Consider the following 18,997-nt stretch of genomic DNA (forward strand, 5'->3'; position numbering starts at 1 on the left):
CCCCCCCCCATAAACCAACCGCCACCACCACTACTACTTTTTTCCTCCTCACAACGACATCTTGATATCAAAGCTCGTGCCACACCCACAACTACTCGTCGCCTTCGGGTTGTCCACAATCTTGAACTGCGACCCAATCAGCTCCATCGTGTAGTCGATCTTGCTGCCCTTCAGCAGCTCCAGCGACGGCTCGTCCATCACCACTTTGGCGCCGTCATCGCCAAACACCCTGTTCTCACTGTCAGCTTCGCCATCAGACTCGGGCCGGGGGGCAACAGACGTATCCTCAGCAGGATCAAACTGGTCCGACAGCGACATGAGATACTGGAACCCGTGGCAGCCGCCCGCCTCGACCGTGATGCGCAGTGCCAGGTTTGGATTGGCGTCTTTGGCTTGGATCTCTTTCAGCCGCTGTTACACACCTCTGTATTAGCATTCTTCCACTCCCCCCATTCCTCCATTCCACTCTACTTCACCCTCCTCTACTTTTACTCCGGGTGAGCGGGGCAGAGGGTGGGGGTGGCGGGTAAGAGAGGGTAAGAGAGTAAAAAAGATACCTTGGTAGCGCGCGGCGTCAAATCAATCATCATCTCGTTCCCCTCCGCGTCCTTCCTCGGGTTCATGAGCACCGCGGCGGCGGGCCGGGGGGCGGTAGTCGTGATGCAGCGCCGCCGGAGGAGGGGGAGTGGTGTTGTGCGGAGGAGTGGTGTGCGGAGGAGTGGTGTGCGGAGGAGTGGTGTGCGGAGGAGTGGTGTGCGGAGGCGGAGGAGGTGGAGAGACATTGTGCTGTGCGCGGTGTTTCGGTGGATGTAGGTGGGAGTGGTTGTGGTTGTGATGATGATGATTGATGCCCGTGGATAGCCGGGTTGCGATGGGTTGGTAACGTCACACCACAAATAAAGAAAGAAATGATTAAAACACCGCAATCGTCCCATCTCGACTCTCTCTGTGCTACTTATATTCCATTTTCCATCCTGTGCAAGTGCAATTATCTAGAGTACGACAATATCTATAATACATCATCTACAAGCAACTCTCCCACAATGGACGCAAAACAGCTAAAGTCCTTCGTCAACGGCCACCGCATCAGCTTCACAGAGTCAAAGTCCAGCAACCGCGAGTACGCCCAGCACCTCGACAGCACCGACCCGCTCGCGCGCTTCCGTGCAGAGTTCCTCATCCCGTCAAAGGCGGACCTGCGCGACCCGCACCCCGAGGCCAAGCCTGCCGCTGAGCAGAACGGTATCCCCTCCCTCTCCCACTCCCTCTCTCTCCCACTATCTATCTATCCATCTACATCCATTAGGACATAGCAACAGTCCCAGTAATTGATTGATTAATTGATCAACTGCATAACTAACCCCACCACCCCGCAGACCCCACAGACCCCTGCATCTACCTCTGCGGCAACTCGCTCGGCCTGCAGCCCAAAGCAACCCGCGCCCTGCTCAACGAGGAGCTCACCATCTGGGCCACGCGCGGCGTCCAGGGCCACTTCAAGCACCCGCTCTCGCGCCCATGGGTCAGCGCCGACGAGGAGGTGACGCGCCACATGGCCAACGTCGTCGGCGCGCTGCCCACAGAGGTCGCCGTCATGGGCACGCTCACAAACAACATCCACAACCTCCTCGCCAGCTTCTACCGCCCCGACCGCTCGGGCAAGGGCCGGAGGAAGATTATCATTGAGGGGAAGGCATTCCCGAGTGACCATGTATGACCCCTAACCCTTGTTGTCGGTGGTGGTGGTGGTATTGGTGGAAGAGCTGCTGTTAACACGAGTGTGTGGTGGTGTAGTACGCAGTCGAGTCGCAGATCCGCTGGCACGGCCTCGACCCCGCCGATGCGCTGGTCACAATCTTCCCCGAGGCCGAGCGCGCCATGTTGACGACGCAGCAGATCTGCAAGGTCATTGACCGCAACGCCGACGACACGGCGCTGCTGTTCCTGTCGGGCGTGCAGTTCTACACGGGGCAGGCGTTCGACATCAAAGCCATCACGCAGCACGCCCAGGCCAAGGGCATCGTGGTGGGCTGGGACCTGGCCCATGCGGCGGGCAATATCGCGCTGGATCTGCACGAGTGGGGGGTTGATTTTGTATGTCCTCTCACTCTCTCTTCTTCTCCGGTGTTGTGCAGGGTGTTGTGGAGGGGGGTGTCGGCCGGTACTGACTGGAGAGAATAGGCGGTCTGGTGCAGCTACAAATACCTGTGCAGCGGCCCCGGCGGCATCGCCGGCATCTTCGTGCACGAGAAACACGCCTCCCCCGACCGCCACCGCCTCGCCGGCTGGTGGGGCCACGACCGCCTCTCGCGCTTCAACATGGACAACAGTAACCCTCTCTCTCCTCAAACCAATTGACAACCCAACTAACATCCCCCGCAGCCTTCAACGCCATCCCTGGCGCCGCCGGCTACCAACTCTCCAACCCCTCCATCCTCGACCTCACCTCCCTCCTCTCCTCCCTGCAGCTCTTCAGCGCCGCCACCATGCCCGCAATCCGCACAAAGTCCGTCCAGCTCACCTCCTACCTCGAGCACCTGCTGCACACGCAGTTCCCGCCCGATGACAAGATGTTTGAGATCCTCACGCCCTCGGACCCCAGCGCGCGCGGCGCGCAGCTCTCGCTGCTCTTCCGCGAGGGCCTCATGATGCGCGTGTTTGACGAGCTCCTAGAGAGGGGCGTGGTGGTCGATGAGCGCAAGCCAGACGTCATCAGGGTCGCGCCGTGCCCGCTGTATAATGGCTTTGAGGAGGTGTGGCTGTTTGTGCAGGAGCTCAAGAGGGCTGTTGGTGTGGTGATTGGGAGGGCGGCGAATGGGGAGGGGGCCGGGGAGGAGGCGGGGAGGGAGGCGGATCTGAGGGAGAGGGGGCCGACGAGTCCGTAGTGTAGTAGTAGTAGTAGTAGTAGTGTAGCTGTAGAAGTAGAAGTAGCTGTAGAAGTAGGTGGGTCTAGATCAAGGGATGGAGGGAGTTTTGGGAAGGGAGTTAATTTTAAGGGAATATACTTTGTCTTTCTTTTTTAGTATTCACCGTAGCTATCTTTATGTGCCAATTGATTATCGTCAATGTTTAAGTTGTGAAGTTAGCTGTGTAGCTGTGAAGTGGGGGAAGGAGGGGAGAAGAGGAGAGAGGAGAGAGGAGAGAGAGAGGTGTGGTGGTGTTCTCGCTGCACGGGTTGGGCGATGTCTGGAGACTCGTGCGTCCAGCTGTCTCACCGGTTCCGTGTTTGTGTTTGTAGCACAGGTCGGCGTAGCACAGAGTGGTGGTGCGAGTGATATGCTGTGATGCAGACATCCCATTTCTCTCAACATCCTCGTCCCGTCCTTCTCTTGGGCCGTGTCGAGGTAAAACGAGGTTTTTATGGATGAGAGCAGTTGTTACTTTCCCCCCCCCCCCCCTTTGGCTGTGTGCAAATCCTATGTGGAATGTGGGTCAGTGACTAAATCAATATACGGCTTGGTATGCAATCCTCTATCGTGTGTACACATTCCACCTTTCATCATCTAGTATTTACATAACATCAAACAGCGGGAAAACAGAGTCGATACTCTTTGTATAAACATTCACTTCTCTCCTCCATTAGTATCATTATTGATTAGCACTAACTACATACTTACGTTGACGAGCATATAAAGTAATATCTCTAAGGTAAATCTACTAACTTGAACACATCTACTGCCAGATCGTCAAACTTTACTACATATTAATCAAACAGCACATAAGAACGAAAAAAAAAAAAAAAAAACCACTCGACCAAACTTATTAAAGAAAAAAAAAAAAAAGAAGCATCTCTACTCCACCTCATCCTCCGCCGGTAACCTATCCCTCAACCACTCCATGATCCCCTCCGTCCCCTTCTCCAGCACCTGCCACCTCGGCACCCTAAACAAGTTCCCCGTAACCCTCAGCTCCCTCAGCGACGCCACAGTCCCCAGCTGCGGCGGCAAATACTTGATCGAGTTGCTGTTCAGGTCCAAGATCCGGACGCCGTCCACCGAATCCACCGGTATCTCCTCAATGCGGTTATCCCGCGCGTAGAACGCCGTCAGGTGCGGGAACGTGGGCCGGATGCCCTCGATCGACTCGATCCGGTTGACCGACACGTCCAGAGACTCCAGCTTGGGCGCATCGAGGTTCTCGAGCAGCGGCTTGAGCGACGTGATCCCGTTCGATTGCAGCGTGAATGTTGTGAGCGAGCGGAGCGAGAGCTTGCTGGGGAGGTAGGAATCGCCAGAGAGCTTGTTGTGGCTGATGTCAATGATTGTCAGCGACGCGCAGAATGTCTCTATGCTCACGGGGATGGTGGTGAGTTTGTTGTGGAGCAGCACAATGCTGCTGGGGCTGCCGACAACAGACTCTAGGAGATCCGTGGGGATTTCTTCGTAGTTCTGGGAAGCAAGATCTAGAATCCCGCCTCGGCCGATTTCTAGTGTCTTTTTGTGCTCATCTTCCTCTTCTTCGGCGCCCTCGGCGTCTACAAATCCTGGTGCTGCATCTGAGGCTTGGACATTGTCATCGGCCTCTGCGATAACAATTTCAGGCGGCGCCAGTCGGGCTTTCAGGGTTCGCTTCAGATCCACAATCCCCATATTTAGCAGGTTTCTTTCCCGCAATGGGTTCCCGTCGAACTTGAGGATTTCCAACCCCTCCATCATGCCGAGATGGGGATCCAAACTCTTGATATTATTTGACGAAAAGTCGAGCGTTCTCAATCTCTGAAGGCCAAGCAATCCCTCGGGCAGGGCGTCCAAGCGGTTTGAGTCCACAGTGAAAACCAAAAGTTCATTCCAACCCTCCACGGAAGGAAATAAAGTCAGTTCGTTGTTGGTGGCGTACAGTTGCTGTAGGGTTGGCAGAAGAACAGTGCCTTCACTGAATTTCGATATACGGTTGTTCCTAACATCGAGCAAATGAAGAGTGTTAAGGCTCTCGACATCCAGGGAAAATAAAGTACCCCCTATTTTGTTACTGGAGGCCGTCAACTCTTGCAGCTGACAGTTTGTGAGAACCTGCAATGGAATCTCTTGCAAGCGATTCGCATGGATATTGAGAACATGCAATCTAGAAAGCTCCCCAAGGGACGAAGGCAGGAAATCTAGTTTGTTTTCCTGGAGTTCGAGAATTTCTAGATTCTCAAGCTTGGAAATTGATGAAGGTAGCTCCCCTTGAAGCCCGTTCTTTGCGAGTTTCAAGTCTACCAGCGTTTTGATCTGGAAGATAGTTTCTAGGGCATCATGGTCGAGCTTGTTATTTGTCTTTTAACCCTAGTTGTTAGCCAAACGGACCACCTGGGCTATGTTTCAACTCTACTTACCAGATTGAGGACTGTTAGCTCCGTGAACTCTCCGAAATTCTTTGGTAGCGTGATCAGCATATTATTGTGCATCTAATTTCCGCGTGTCAGTCAAAATTTCACAACTGATAAAGGTCCAAAATCAAGAGGAAGAATGTGCCGATCTTGCACTAATAATAGGTTTCCACATACATCAATGCTAGTCAGCCCGCCAAACTGCTCCAACAACTCCTGGCCAATCTCCTCAATCTCGTTATCCGCGCCGACAAAGCGGACCAGATCCACGCTCTCATACCACTTTGGCCCATCGCCCGCATCCGCGGCCTCCAGGTCCGCCGCAGATGTCTCATACATCTTGTAAACCTCCACAGGTATCTCCTTCAGCTGCATATTGGATATATTGAGGCGGCCCTCCACCCGAGCAGTCCTGATGCGCTGCTTCATGACCTTCTGAGAGCTGCCTTCGCCGAATATGGCCTGATTGAACGGGTCATCGGTGCTGAAGTTGAAGCCGTCCAAACCATCGCTGACCGACCCTGCAACTGAGCCCGTGACCGACTGTGCAATGGATTCAGCACGCGCGCGGTGTGCAGCCCGGGCTTTCGCTATGGTATCGCGGAGCGACTGCGAAGCTTTGTTTGCAGCTGCCTTGCGTGACATGGGCGAATCTGGCGTTTCCGTGCGCTGTGGCTCGGGGGTCTTGTTCCGCGGGTTTGTCGGCGCTGGGCGCGGGGTTTTGAGGGATGGCTGGCGAAGCCCACTTTGTGCTGTTCGTGGGGGCAGCTTGGTTGGGGTCATTGGGGATGGGAGGCCCGAGGAGATGCTTCGGCGCATTGGGGTGGGGCTTTGAGACACTGTGGTTTCATGGGTGGGGAGATTGGATACTGAGACTTTACGATTGAGATGGGAGTTTGACGCTCTCTTGTTTACTACGATTGACGAATTCGATAGCTTTCGCGTGAGTGGTGGTGCGGCTATAGAGGGTCCGGAAGTTGAAGTCTTCCGGGCGGGCGTCGGAGCTTGGGTTTGGAGCTGGGAAGCGGAAACCTTCCGGGTCAATGATGAAGTGGAAGGTTTCCTTGTCAAGGAAGGGACTGATGCCCTCTTGGCAAGAGAGGTGGCAGTGTGTGATGTGTGATCTCCTCTAATATCACTTCCAGCCACTCGAGGGCTCTTGAGGCCCGGGGATATTGATGGAGATTCAATAGGTGAAGAAACTGTTTGATGTCAGTCGCAAATGTTTCGAAACAAAGCCAATAGGAATAGGGGATAGGGGTTTTGAGGTTGAGATACTCACGTCCACCGCCATTATAGCTAGGGCCGCCAATTCTTGACTGCCTTTTAGCAACCGAGGGGAATCTTGGAGAAGCAGATTTAGGACCAGGGGAAACCAGAGATTCTCTTGACGAAGCCGTTCTCAAAGAACTATAAGGCTGTGGTACGTTTATTGGAGCCGGTGTAGGAATAGAGGATTTCTTGGGCACCGGAAGCCTAGACGATACCCTTCTTTTGAGTTGAATTGGACCTGGCGGGATAGTAGGGTTATTGTAGGAGACATGAGCAACAGTAGGGGGGGAGAATGCTCGCGTGGTTCTCCCTGAACACTTGAAGGAGCACTACTACCAAAAGCACTACCATCAATAGTGCTGCTATCGATTGTATCGATGGTAGGGCTATCCATATTAGTATCACTGGAGTCTGCCATGGTGATGGTGATGGGTCGCAGCCGCAGTTATGGTCGTTCTTTTGCCAATTTGAAGCAGAGTGTTGAGAGCTCTCCTCGAGGTTAGGGGATATGAGACGTGAAGATACCAAAGGTTGAAAACCCGCAGCATGCAGCGCATGCAGTAGGATACCTGGGAAGACATGGCTTGGTACACAGGTCAAATTTGAAAATTGATAGGGGCGGGAGTTGCCGTGGCAGCAGAGTCAAAGGCAGAAGTAGGTCAAAGCGTGGGACCAGTGCGGGTGAGACCCTTGCACCCTGGTTCGCCATTGACACAGAAATACTCTGTTGGTACGAAGCCTGATTGGACGACAGTTGAAAGTACATTATTGTGGCTGAGAAAGAAAACGGAAAAATAGACTGATGAGTCAACTTTTTTCATTGGAAATACCGTTTTAGTAGTTTACATGCGGTTAGCTATTACATTTCTTAGCTTTAACTCTGCGACACAACCAACCCAAACAAAAAGTCCCGAGGCTTAATTTACTGAAAGGCTCAAAAGGGATTGAATTGAAGTATCCTATGAACCCCTAATAGACGAGGAGAGATATCGATATCATGAGTAGCTCAACTTATGTGCGAATGACAAAGCTCTCAACCCAATTAAGCAGCTACATACATACGCTACTTATGGTTACAACATGGTTTGTCCTTGCAGAACTATTGGCTGATTCAGATGAACCTAATATTTGCAATTTATATAGCATTTATCTCGCCGTCCCAGTTGGTCAGAAAAGAGCGTGGCGGTCATGGGCAAACCTGAGATCACTAGACAAAGAGACCTCTGTCTAGCAAACACCTCCTTCTTGATAGTCAGGTGGATCTAGATAGCAGGTACTACGTGTAGATACGTACGTGAGAAAGCACTCCATGAATGAATACATCCTAAAAAAAAATTACCTGAAAAGAAACCTAACCCTCGGATCTGAAGGGTGAATTGAATTCAAGGATCAAACCTTAATAAAAACGTGGCTGCAGATGAGGTGGCTTGACTGCGTTTGTACCACATAATATAACGACGCAAGCCACACCATTACGCTCTATTCCTTTACCCTGAGACCGTATTAGATGACATTTTGTACCTACATACATGTATTTGTAGGGACTCTATCTACATACTCTAAAACCGGTATTCTACATGTATATACCTACATACATGTAGAGTACATGTAGGCATCTACGGCACTGGGTTTATGTGCGGGGAAACAATCAAATTGTCTTTCCTTTCCTCCATATCCATGTTTACCTCTGTTTCCCGCGTCATAATCCGATAAGCTTAAGGCGGCACCAACCCTACTCGATTCACTTCACCTACAGAAGTAAAAAGTGGTTCATCTATCATTTCCACTTAATACCGCCCACTCGCTCACCGTATCACTGACGTCACGGCGGGTGGGATATCCGTCGTTCCCGATATCCATGCCTTCCCAAGAGGGCTCCCAGCAATCTGTTGTCCTGGAGGCTCCCAACGCTTCATCCTCCCCGCTGTTATCACAGATGACTCCCTCAACACACCAGGACAGAGATCGCCCTATAATTCGCCTTATCCCTCCTCCGCCCTTCAACTCTACAGGTGCACACTCTTTCGCACCTTCGTCCTCCACTTCCGTCTCCACCATGCCTACGCCGGTGGATCCCATGTCTGCTATATCACTAGCTGCACAACCTCACGGTCCTTCAATAGAGGGTTGGGAAGATCTTTCTTCGTCCGTAATTGATTCATTTGACCTGACAACACTGCGAGAAAAGCTTAAACTTGCGGATCAGCATATTAAAACCCTCTCGTCTTCAATCATTGCTTTGCGCACGAATTCTGCACACTACCTCCTCCAACACAAAATTCTCGAGATGGAAACCACGGAAGCTGCAGCACGGCATCAGGTTGAATCAGAGATTACACGCCGGGAGGTTGAGGTACTACGACTAGACCAGAGCTCATTCAGTACAACCCAACAGCTCGCGCTCGCGGAGGAGAATGAGGCCTATAAACGCAGGCTACGAAAGGCAAAGCGGTCCATCAAGAACTACCGCGATGAATTGGGCGATTTCAAAGATGAGAATGAAAGATTGAAGAAAAGGATCCGCGATAATCGGCAACATCAATTAGACGCATCACGCTCCCCTGATGCTCGTCATGTCACTGCTGGCGGTGGTAATGGGATAAGGGTGGGGATTATGGCGGGGTGCATAACTCCACCTCTGCAGTAGAAAGAAGTGCTCCAGCGAGAAGAGTAGGTGGTGCTGGGGGGAGAGGCACAGCCGAAGATGATGGATTAGAAGCTCTACGCCTCCTGGCGTCCCAAGTTTTGTCCCAAGAAATAGACGAGGATACATGCTATGTTGACGCGGGAAGAGTAACCACACCTCAACCAAAGCTTAAGAAACCTACTACGTCAGATTCTACACACAATTCTATCCGCCGGACCCTGATGAGCCCTGTTGCCTTCACATCCTCTTCTGCCTCCCGAAGTAAAAAACGTCGTCACTCCCGTGACTCCACAATATCTGCATCAGATATTGATGGTAATTTATCAGACATTAATGAAAGCGGGAAAAGACGAAGAACAGGAACCGCAACCAACACTTCGCACCATAGCATCACTCGACAACGACGATGTACGCACAGTCCTCACCCAACTCCAACCATGTCGCTGATCAACGAGCATAGAAATAATAGGAGACATCATGCAGATACTGGTGCTAATACATCATCTCTGAGAACTATGCCACCAGGAACACCTGAAAGCCCACTGGAAAAAGATGGTAAGGTAAGAGACGCAGTGTTAGGGTTAGGGCTGGGATTGAGACAAGGCTTGGGATCAGAGGGGATCAGAAGCCCACCCTGAATCTATGGGGTCATCCTAAACGGAAGCTTTGATTTACTTTCTTTATAACCACGGGAGAACAGCACATTTACTTTGGCGTTTGAATTTTTGATGGCTGTGTAGGCTGTTTGGGTTTCTTATTTTTTGGTGGGGGAGGGGCGCATTTGTTTCACTGGGTTGATTATAATCATATGAACTACAACTCCTTTGAGACCCCTTGCGTATAATATCTCGGTTTGTATTGAGTAGGCAGATTGTTTCTGGATTGAGTACGCATTTACACAGTTGGTAGAGTTGGGGTAACTTCCGTACGTGATCAGATGGGTTTTATTGAAAGCTAGGGGGTATAAGTCTCATATCAATCATGATCTAGTATAGTAATAAGGACATAGATAAAGGGCGTGGCTTAAACGCGAATGAGAATAAACCACATATTACAGACCGGGGATGGGTTACTTATAAGTACATGTATACAGTCATGGTACTGTTGCCAGCACTTTGTCAGTAGTATACAGCGGAGACACAAATCCTGGATTAGAGCCTAGAGGAGTATTTTGGTATCTGTATACTAAATTTGTTTCTGGTGGAACCCAACTTTTACAGAGTACATGTAGTCGGGCCGCTGTCGTTAAAACGGGCTCCACTTGAGCCCTCCTCGCCGCACATGTAATCTATTTGTAGTGCACATATGAAAGCGGGTGATTTTCTATGATCGTGCTAAAGGATCAGCTCCCACCTCACATATGGCCGATACAAACAGTACCGAATGTAGGACAAAGCCAAGATCGTCCTTGAGGATTCATGATCAGCTAGACCGGACTAGCTTTACCTATGCCAGTGGCACTTGAGATGCCATGTGAATCATAATGCTGACACGTGCATACAAGGGGCCAGTGTTGAATTCCCATCCGACATCATTTCCCATCCCTTGTCCGGGATTCGCCGCCTACAGCTAGAATCCCACTATCCCATACATGTAGGTTTAAACCTCTTGTCTTCATCAATTTGTTTTTCATAGACATAAAGCCCTCTCTATACCCCTATGTCGATAATGAGGACGGCCGCTCTTCTCAGTCGGCGGTTGCCTACGTCCTCTCTTTATTCAAGACTTCCCTGGGCATCAATACGTCATAGCCGAGTTCACCAGGCTTCGAAGTCGCTCTCCACTGTCACTGGCAACGTCTCCACCAGGTCCTCATCACAACATCAACGAAGCAAATGGTCTCGGTTTTACAGCAATCGCGCTTTGTACATCGGTTCTGCTGCACTTGCACTACTAGTAGTGACCCCCCTGGTGCTTCCATCGAATCTGGATGAAAAGGGCCCCAGGATGCACCCCCGGATATTCCACCTGAGAAAACTATCGAGCAGCTCATGCTTGAGGAGTCTGACCTGGAACGGGAAGAGCTGCTGCAAGCGATCTCAAAAGATCGACATGTTGTCTTTCGTATTGCTAACCACATAAAAATTCTGGCCGTCAACTGGGTAATAGAGCCGATCGCTACCGGCTTTCGATTTGTCACTCTAGTAACAATATTTGTACCTTTAATTCTCGCGATACCTTTGGTATATCTGGGGAAACGATTACCGGAGAAAAATAACGAGCGCCAGGGAACAATATGGTGGTATGCCTTCTTGATAAAGTCGATGGAGCAGGCTGGTCCAACATTCATAAAGGTGGGAATCTCGCTCAAGCCGCACCTTTGTGAGCATTTCTCATGAAAGCAGTTAGGACAATGGGCCGCGTCTCGAACAGACATTTTTCCCACCGAGATGTGTGAAATGATGTCGAAACTACACTCTAATGCTCGTCCCCACTCACTACATGAAACAAAGAGAATCATAAGTCATGCTTTCGGCGGCAGGCCCTTTGAAGATATATTCGAAGAGTTTGACGAAACTCCTCTGGGAATAGGAGCCATAGCCCAGGTTTATAAAGCGAAACTAAAACCTGACTTCATTCCGTATTTAGACGATTCAGTGGAAGACAAAGGGAAATATCGTAGAACTATAGGCTGTTTTTCAGGATTGCCACTACCACACGAAGTTCCTTCCTCTTACGTAGCTATCAAAGTTCTTCATCCTCGAGTGGAGAAGACTGTTCTCCGGGATTTAAGGATTATGGCTTTCTTTGCAGCATTGTTGCACTCTGTCCCTACCCTCGAATGGCTGTCCTTCCCAGAGGAGGTTGCACAATTCAGCGGAATGATGCGACTGCAGATGGATTTACGAATCGAGGCTGCCAATCTCTCGAGATTTCGATCGAATTTCAGAGACAGAGCTACAATCATATTCCCAATGCCATATAGTCATTACACCACCGAGAGGTACTGATAGAAGAGTTTGCTCATGGAATACCTCTCCGTGCATTCCTGGAGTGTGGGGCTGGAGCATTTGAAAGGGATATATCCGATATGGGATTGGATGGCTTTTTGGTTCGTGTCTTCAGGATGGTTTCGGCCGCTGCAGCGTACATGTAGTTACTAACAATCCGCGCCTCTCAGCATATGTTGATTATGGATAACTTCATCCATGCGGATCTTCACCCCGGAAACATTATGGTTCGCTTCCACAAACCCGAACCCCCCAGTCTTATATCCAGGTTCTCGATGCTCGTCCCCACTTCCGAGGGCGAAAGGAATATAAACAACCACAAAGAAGTTACGGATGCTGTTCTCTCACGACTAAGCCCCTATTATCGAAATCCAGAAAGGTGGGTAGAAGAATTGAACCGTCTTGATGCTGAAGGATACAGGCCTCAACTCGTGTTTATCGATACGGGTCTAGTAACCGAACTTAACGCAAAAAATCGGCATAATTTTCTTGATCTTTTCCGCGCCGTCGCCGAATTCGATGGATACCGTGCAGGCCACCTCATGATTGAGAGAAGCAGGGCTCCTTCTGCCGTTATTGACAAAGAGATATTCGCACTTAAGATGCAGCATCTCGTCCTTGCAGTCAAAACTCGTACACTATCTTTAGGAAACATCACGATCGGTGATATTCTTTCCGAGGTACTCCAAATGGTTCGTGTGCACCATGTGCGTATGGAGGGCGATTTCATCAATGTTATATTATCGATCCTACTTCTCGAAGGGATTGGGCGTAGTCTAGATCCGGGAATGGACCTGCTGAAAAGGTACGCCGATTCTGACCTGTGCCTCGAATTTTTAGCTGAGCTATGGACCACAGTTCTCTACCCATGTTGAGATCTATTGGAGCTGGGAGCGGTGCAGGTATCCTAGGAGGTAACGAGGCGGGCAGAGGCGCCGATTTGAGCTTTTTGAAGGTTTGGTTGGGGCTTGAAATGAGGCAATTCTTAAACAACTCGATAGAAAGTGTGGAGAATTTGGTGAAGTATGACTTACTGAGTCCAAATATATAGTTTTAAGATGAGGTGTTAGGGGGCTGTTATCGTTGGCGTTTATTCCTTTCTTTCTTTCTTTCTTTCCTTCCTTCTTTCTTTCTTTCTTCCTTTCCTTCTTTCTTTAGATCTCCTCTCCTTAGAGACCTTTAAAGTACATTTGTTCGTTCAGACCCATAGGGGACCTTGTATAGTATGTACATGCGCATGTAGTTTAGTAGAATCGTTTATCAGACGGAGAAACGTGGCGGAATTACAGAAGATAGAAAATAATACAGCATAAAAAATACAAAGCGAGGTGCACTTCTAACAAACCGGACCCGTGCCAAATACATGTATTTGAAGACTGATGTCGTTTTGTGAGTCGAGCATTGCCTAAACCCCGCTACTGTATGTGCTAAAATGAAACACTATAATTACATAAAGTCCTGGGTTTACCGACTTAATTTTAGTAACCACCCTTTGCGCGGTTGTGGGGTACATGTAGTACACCTTGTAACCCAAACATCGTCATCGAAGATAGCCGGACAGTACTAACAGTATGACTACTACGTGTATATAGTGATACCGAGGTAATGTACATGTACCTACAGACTTAGGCAAAGCACATATTGTAATCACTTCATCTTCGTAGTGACTCAGACGGTGGCCGTGTCCTACTGCCCTGTCCTAGAATTCAACTTGATAGAGAAAATGATAGTGAGTCTGCTTATACGCCTTAATGATAATTCAGACTTAAACTTATATAATCATGTGTATAGTACTCTGCGATTATGATATACCGATATACCGACTACATGTATTTGTATTTAACAGCTACACGTATAAACATACACGTACTTAGTAAATCTAGAGCAGAGGAAATTCTCTAGGCCACGTAGAGTACATGTACTTATGACTGAGTACATGGAGCTATATGTACCCGGGGGTGCCGGAAAGTGATGCAACGCTTGACCTAGCAACACCGAAATGTACTCAGAACTTCAACTTTTAACACAACACAATGCTTGGGCAGGATAGATATTTTAGTCATATCCATGATAAATGAGTCTCTAGAATAGAGTCTGCAATTTTTCAGGTCATTGGTTTGGGGTTTTTAGCCTGGGGAAGGACAACTTGTGACAAGAGACAGTAATAAAAGGAGAAGCAACAGTCAACCACATCAACTCTCGCCATAACTATGGTCTCCAGCTCCACATTCTGTTAGCTAGTTTGGTTGTTGAGAAGTATGGGCTATTTGACCGTTGCATCACTTTCCGGCACCCCTGGGTACATGCGGTGATATACTCTATCCCTTGCTTGATCTCAACACATATTCAAAGCAGGGGATCCGATCCGATTGGATTTGGTTTAGCGCCGGGTAGCAAGTGAGTGATTTCCTATGACCGAAATTGACAGGGACTAAAACATCCCTACTACATGTAATTTTATGTAGCTCCAATCAGTGAATCACGGCGATAGAAACTTATGAAGCATGATAAATACCATGTCAGCATGATCCTTATTGTTGGGGTTATTGTAGGCACATACTCTGCAATTGGGCCAAAGTTAGCCCCATACGTACAAGTACAGTACTTTAGACCTGATTTTTTTGCACTCCGACAACTGTACTACATCAAAACAAATGCGTATCCGATAAGTACATGTAGTAGATACGGCACATGTATCTACGCATCAACCCTTGCTACATTTTTACAAATCACCCAGCCCTAAACCTCCTTGCCAAGCCTATATACGCGTGAGAAAAACCTCTCAACGCGCCCCTCGTTGGAAACACCCCCCCTCCTCTCCTTCTTGCATCGCGTCCACTCAATACTTATTGAGCCCTCATTTTAACTTGGTTCCATCCATCTGTTCTCTTTAATCGAAATTGAAAGGGTGCAAGATACACCGGATTACACAGCTACGATTCAATCTTCATACCCCTCTTGAGCCTCAATTCTGAGACGTAGCTACCACACAGACTCCAACTAGTAGTACTTGACATCAAAGCACTGCAGATATGTATGTCTGGAAAAGAGGTAATAAGTTACAACCCCATTCAAGCCTATGCCCCACTTGAAACCTCTTTAGTAAGAGGAAGAAAGGCTAAAACATTTAATCAACAGATGGCCGTAAGGAACGAGTTCAGTTTGACAAGATTACTGCCCGTGTATCTCGTCTTTGCTATGGACTCGACAGTGAGCACGTAGATGCAGCGACCATTACTCAAAAGGTTATTTCGGGGGTGTACCAAGGAGTTACCACTGTTGAACTAGACAACTTGGTTTGTTCCCTTGACGATTGAAAATACAAACCGTTCAATGAGGAATTGTGCTAATTGGCTCACAAAGGCAGCTGAAACTGCTGCCTATATGACCGTAACTCATCCTGACTATGCCATTCTTGCAGCCCGTATCGCTGTTAGCAACCTGCATAAGCAAACCAAGAAGCAGTTCTCTCAAGTCGTAAGTGACTTGTATCACTACGTTAATCCCGTAAGTTGCTGGACTTCTTCAATCTTATTACTAGTAAAACTTATCCTCGATAGAAAAATGGCCGCCCCTCGCCCATGATTTCGACACAAACCTACGAGACAGTTATGCGCCATGCCTCTGAGCTCAACTCTGCTATTGTCTATGATAAAGATTTTAACTATAACTACTTCGGTTTTAAAACTTTGGAGCGTTCATATCTGTTGCGCATAGACGGACAGGTTGCCGAGCGTCCGCAGCACATGTTAATGAGAGTAGCAGTCGGAATTCACGGCGAAGATGTTGAGAAGGCCATTGAGACCTACAACCTCATGTCTGCCAAGCATTTTACTCATGCTTCACCCACGCTTTTCAATGCTGGAACTCCTTCCCCACAGCTATCATCTTGCTTCTTGGTTGCAATGAAGGATGACTCTATAGAGGGGATTTACGACACTCTGAAAATCTGTGCTATGATTTCAAAAACTGCTGGTGGTATTGGACTTAACATCCATAATATCCGTGCTACTGGTTCTTACATTGCTGGGACGAACGGCAGTTCCAATGGTATTGTGCCTATGCTCAGAGTTTATAATAATACCGCAAGGTACGTTGATCAAGGTGGAAACAAAAGACCTGGTGCTTTTGCCATTTACCTTGAGCCATGGCACGCCGACATTATGGAGTTTATTGACTTGAGGAAGAATCATGGAAAGGAAGAGGTAAGTAACCCTTGTATGGTGTTTTCCATACATGTAACTAATGAGATACCTGAATGATAGATTCGCGCTAGAGACCTTTTCTATGCCCTCTGGGTCCCTGACTTATTCATGAAGCGAGTTGAGAAAAACGGTGACTGGAGCTTGTTCTGCCCCAACGAGGCGCCTGGCTTGGCCGACGTCTGGGGTGATGAATTTGAGACACTTTACAATAAATACGAGAAAACCCCTGGCCTGCCTCGCCAGACCATGAAGGCACAGAAGCTTTGGTATGCCATCCTAGAAACCCAAACCGAGACAGGAAACCCCTTTATACTCTATAAGGACGCCTGCAACCGCAAATCGAATCAGCAGAATCTCGGAACTATCAAATCCTCCAATCTTTGCACAGAGATTGTGGAATATAGTTCTCCTGATGAGGTTGCTGTATGTAACTTGGCTTCCCTTGCTCTGCCAACCTTCGTAGATGTTCAAAGGGGTGAGTACGATTTTGCAAGGCTACATGATGTTACGAAAGTTGTCGTCAGGAACCTGAACAAAATTATCGATGTGAACTTTTACCCTGTCGAGGAGGCGAGAAGAAGTAACATGAACCACAGACCCATTGCTGTTGGTGTCCAAGGTTTGTGCTCACCTCCCGTGGTTTGTTGTATGTGTCTTGTCTTAATTGAAGCATTTTAGGTCTTGCCGATGCTTTCCTTGCTCTTCGCATGCCGTTCGAATCCCCACAGGCAAAACAACTCAATATTCAGATTTTTGAAACTATCTATCATGCCGCTGTTGAGGCCTCAACTGAGTTGTCTGAAATTCACGGCCCATACTCAAGCTACGAAGGCTCTCCTTCCTCAAAGGGACAGCTTCAGTATGACCTGTGGGGCGTCACCCCAACAGACTTGTGGGATTGGGACGAACTAAAAGCAAAAGTTAAGAAGCATGGACTTCGAAACTCTCTTCTTGTTGCGCCCATGCCTACCGCGTCCACTTCTCAGATCCTAGGATTCAATGAGTGCTTCGAACCTTATACTTCTAACATCTACTCCCGCCGTGTATTAGCTGGAGAATTCCAGATTGTGAACCCTTGGTTGTTAAAAGACCTTGTGGACATGGGCCTGTGGAGTGATAACATGAAAAACAGAATTATCGCCAACAATGGTAGTATACAGGCTGTCCCGAATATCCCAGATGATATCAAGGCTCTTTACAAGACTGTCTGGGAGATTTCACAAAAAAAGATTCTCGAAATGGCTGCCGATCGTGGTGCCTTTATCGATCAATCACAATCTCTCAACATCCATATCCAGAATCCTACCATGGGTAAATTGACATCCATGCACTTCTATGGGTGGAAGTTGGGCTTGAAGACCGGGATGTACTATCTCCGTACTCAGGCTGCAGCTGCAGCTATTGTAAGTTTCGCCCCCAGTTATAAGCTTTTAATTAAACTGAGACTTATACTTACCCTTTCTCAGCAATTCACTGTCGATCAAGAAGCCCTAAAGGTGGAGGATACCAATGTTGCTCGCGTTCTTCCCGGGAAAAAACGCATCCCGAATACCGGCTACACTCCTCAGGCTGCGATGCCTCGGCCAATGATGGCTACCAAACCTGCTCCACGTGTTGTCTCCGTTGGCGGACCTCCACCCCCTGCTCCTCGCTCTGAGAACTCTGAGAAATCAGAGCCGTCTCCGACGCTTCTGGCGACGGAGCCACTCACCGATCCAACTACAATTGATGGGTTGGAAGAGTTGGAGAACAAGAGGGGCCAAGCAGAGGATGCAAAAAGCCTCAGTGATGAAAGAGAGGTAGACATCTATGCCGATGCAGTACTGGCTTGCAGTATTGAGAACAAGGAGGAGTGCATGATGTGCTCCGCTTAGATTTAACCATAACAACAAATATTGGGTTAGTCTGGTTCGGTTGGGCTAGGAAGGTTTAATAGGGATATCCGGGAATGGGATGGTGTTTTTCTTTTTCTTTTTTTTTTCTTTATGGGCCTTTATGGATATCCTCTTAGTATTACCTGCGATCGATGACATTATTTTCTAAACCATCTGGCGACCAATAAGATAACCAGTAAACGTGTTTCAATAACTTATGGCAAGAGATGTTTATGACAAGAAATGTTTATGACAAGGTTTAACCAAATCAGTCGATTTGTTCACCATCTTGCTTGGAGCTTACACATGTTAGTTGGCTCCTGGTTTTTCTTGTATCGTAGGTATAAGGTATCGTATTTACCCATTGGGCTAGGTATGTATGTAAGTTTATATTCTGGAAATACAATTCAAGCCTAAAATTCCTCCTGTGATATCCAAACAAGTTTAGGTGTAGTTAAGGGCCCGTTTAGATAACCTAATAATCTGGATGATTGACGGGTTGTTGACTTTGGCTTATCATAATAATCTACGCTGTTCGTGCAATTGAATAATTTGCTGAGAAGATAATCACTTTCGGAGGTAATTACAGATATCCTGAGAATCCAACGCTGCTGCAACGTTATCCGAACATGTAGGTTATCCACTGATTGCGAGTATTATGATTATTTTCGCTAGCTAATAATCCACCCAGTCCAATGATCCGAAGAAATGATTTATGGTTGTCCGAACGGGCCCTTAAG

General features: G+C 48.4%; 7 protein-coding genes across 7 annotated transcripts; 5 read left to right on the forward strand and 2 right to left on the reverse strand.

Annotated features, from left to right (window-relative positions):
- Positions 1–48: 48 nt before the first annotated feature.
- On the reverse strand, positions 49–782 carry LAJ45_02096 (uncharacterized protein; the record flags this gene model as incomplete). Its single annotated transcript, XM_046111688.1, has 3 exons — positions 49–229; positions 281–411; positions 558–782. The coding sequence occupies 3 exons, from the start codon at positions 780–782 to the stop codon at positions 49–51; spliced, it is 537 nt and encodes a 178-aa protein (XP_045975632.1).
- Positions 783–1,043: 261 nt separating this feature from the next.
- On the forward strand, positions 1,044–2,885 carry LAJ45_02097 (uncharacterized protein; the record flags this gene model as incomplete). Its single annotated transcript, XM_046111689.1, has 5 exons — positions 1,044–1,242; positions 1,377–1,711; positions 1,795–2,094; positions 2,182–2,329; positions 2,383–2,885. 5 exons carry the CDS (start codon positions 1,044–1,046, stop codon positions 2,883–2,885), a joined length of 1,485 nt encoding a protein of 494 aa, XP_045975633.1.
- A 906-nt stretch (positions 2,886–3,791) lies between these two features.
- LAJ45_02098 (uncharacterized protein) lies at positions 3,792–6,998 on the reverse strand (the record flags this gene model as incomplete). Its single annotated transcript, XM_046111690.1, has 5 exons — positions 3,792–5,255; positions 5,315–5,386; positions 5,486–6,510; positions 6,591–6,718; positions 6,778–6,998. The coding sequence occupies 5 exons, from the start codon at positions 6,996–6,998 to the stop codon at positions 3,792–3,794; spliced, it is 2,910 nt and encodes a 969-aa protein (XP_045975634.1).
- Positions 6,999–8,438: 1,440 nt separating this feature from the next.
- Positions 8,439–9,723, forward strand: LAJ45_02099 (uncharacterized protein; the record flags this gene model as incomplete). Its single annotated transcript, XM_046111691.1, has 6 exons — positions 8,439–8,648; positions 8,704–8,706; positions 8,769–9,171; positions 9,225–9,542; positions 9,616–9,635; positions 9,688–9,693. The coding sequence occupies 6 exons, from the start codon at positions 8,439–8,441 to the stop codon at positions 9,691–9,693; spliced, it is 960 nt and encodes a 319-aa protein (XP_045975635.1).
- A 1,768-nt stretch (positions 9,724–11,491) lies between these two features.
- Positions 11,492–12,178, forward strand: LAJ45_02100 (uncharacterized protein; the record flags this gene model as incomplete). Its single annotated transcript, XM_046111692.1, has 2 exons — positions 11,492–11,521; positions 11,573–12,178. 2 exons carry the CDS (start codon positions 11,492–11,494, stop codon positions 12,176–12,178), a joined length of 636 nt encoding a protein of 211 aa, XP_045975636.1.
- Positions 12,179–12,258: 80 nt separating this feature from the next.
- On the forward strand, positions 12,259–13,229 carry LAJ45_02101 (uncharacterized protein; the record flags this gene model as incomplete). Its single annotated transcript, XM_046111693.1, has 3 exons — positions 12,259–12,279; positions 12,349–12,983; positions 13,037–13,229. 3 exons carry the CDS (start codon positions 12,259–12,261, stop codon positions 13,227–13,229), a joined length of 849 nt encoding a protein of 282 aa, XP_045975637.1.
- Positions 13,230–15,210: 1,981 nt separating this feature from the next.
- Positions 15,211–18,257, forward strand: LAJ45_02102 (uncharacterized protein; the record flags this gene model as incomplete). Its single annotated transcript, XM_046111694.1, has 7 exons — positions 15,211–15,229; positions 15,317–15,474; positions 15,542–15,685; positions 15,739–16,383; positions 16,444–17,002; positions 17,062–17,786; positions 17,850–18,257. 7 exons carry the CDS (start codon positions 15,211–15,213, stop codon positions 18,255–18,257), a joined length of 2,658 nt encoding a protein of 885 aa, XP_045975638.1.
- Between the last annotated feature and the right edge of the window lie 740 nt (positions 18,258–18,997).

This window comes from Morchella importuna, assembly GCF_003444635.1.
Source record: "Morchella importuna strain M04M26 chromosome Unknown Morimp01GS003, whole genome shotgun sequence".
NCBI classification, from domain to species: domain Eukaryota; kingdom Fungi; phylum Ascomycota; class Pezizomycetes; order Pezizales; family Morchellaceae; genus Morchella; species Morchella importuna.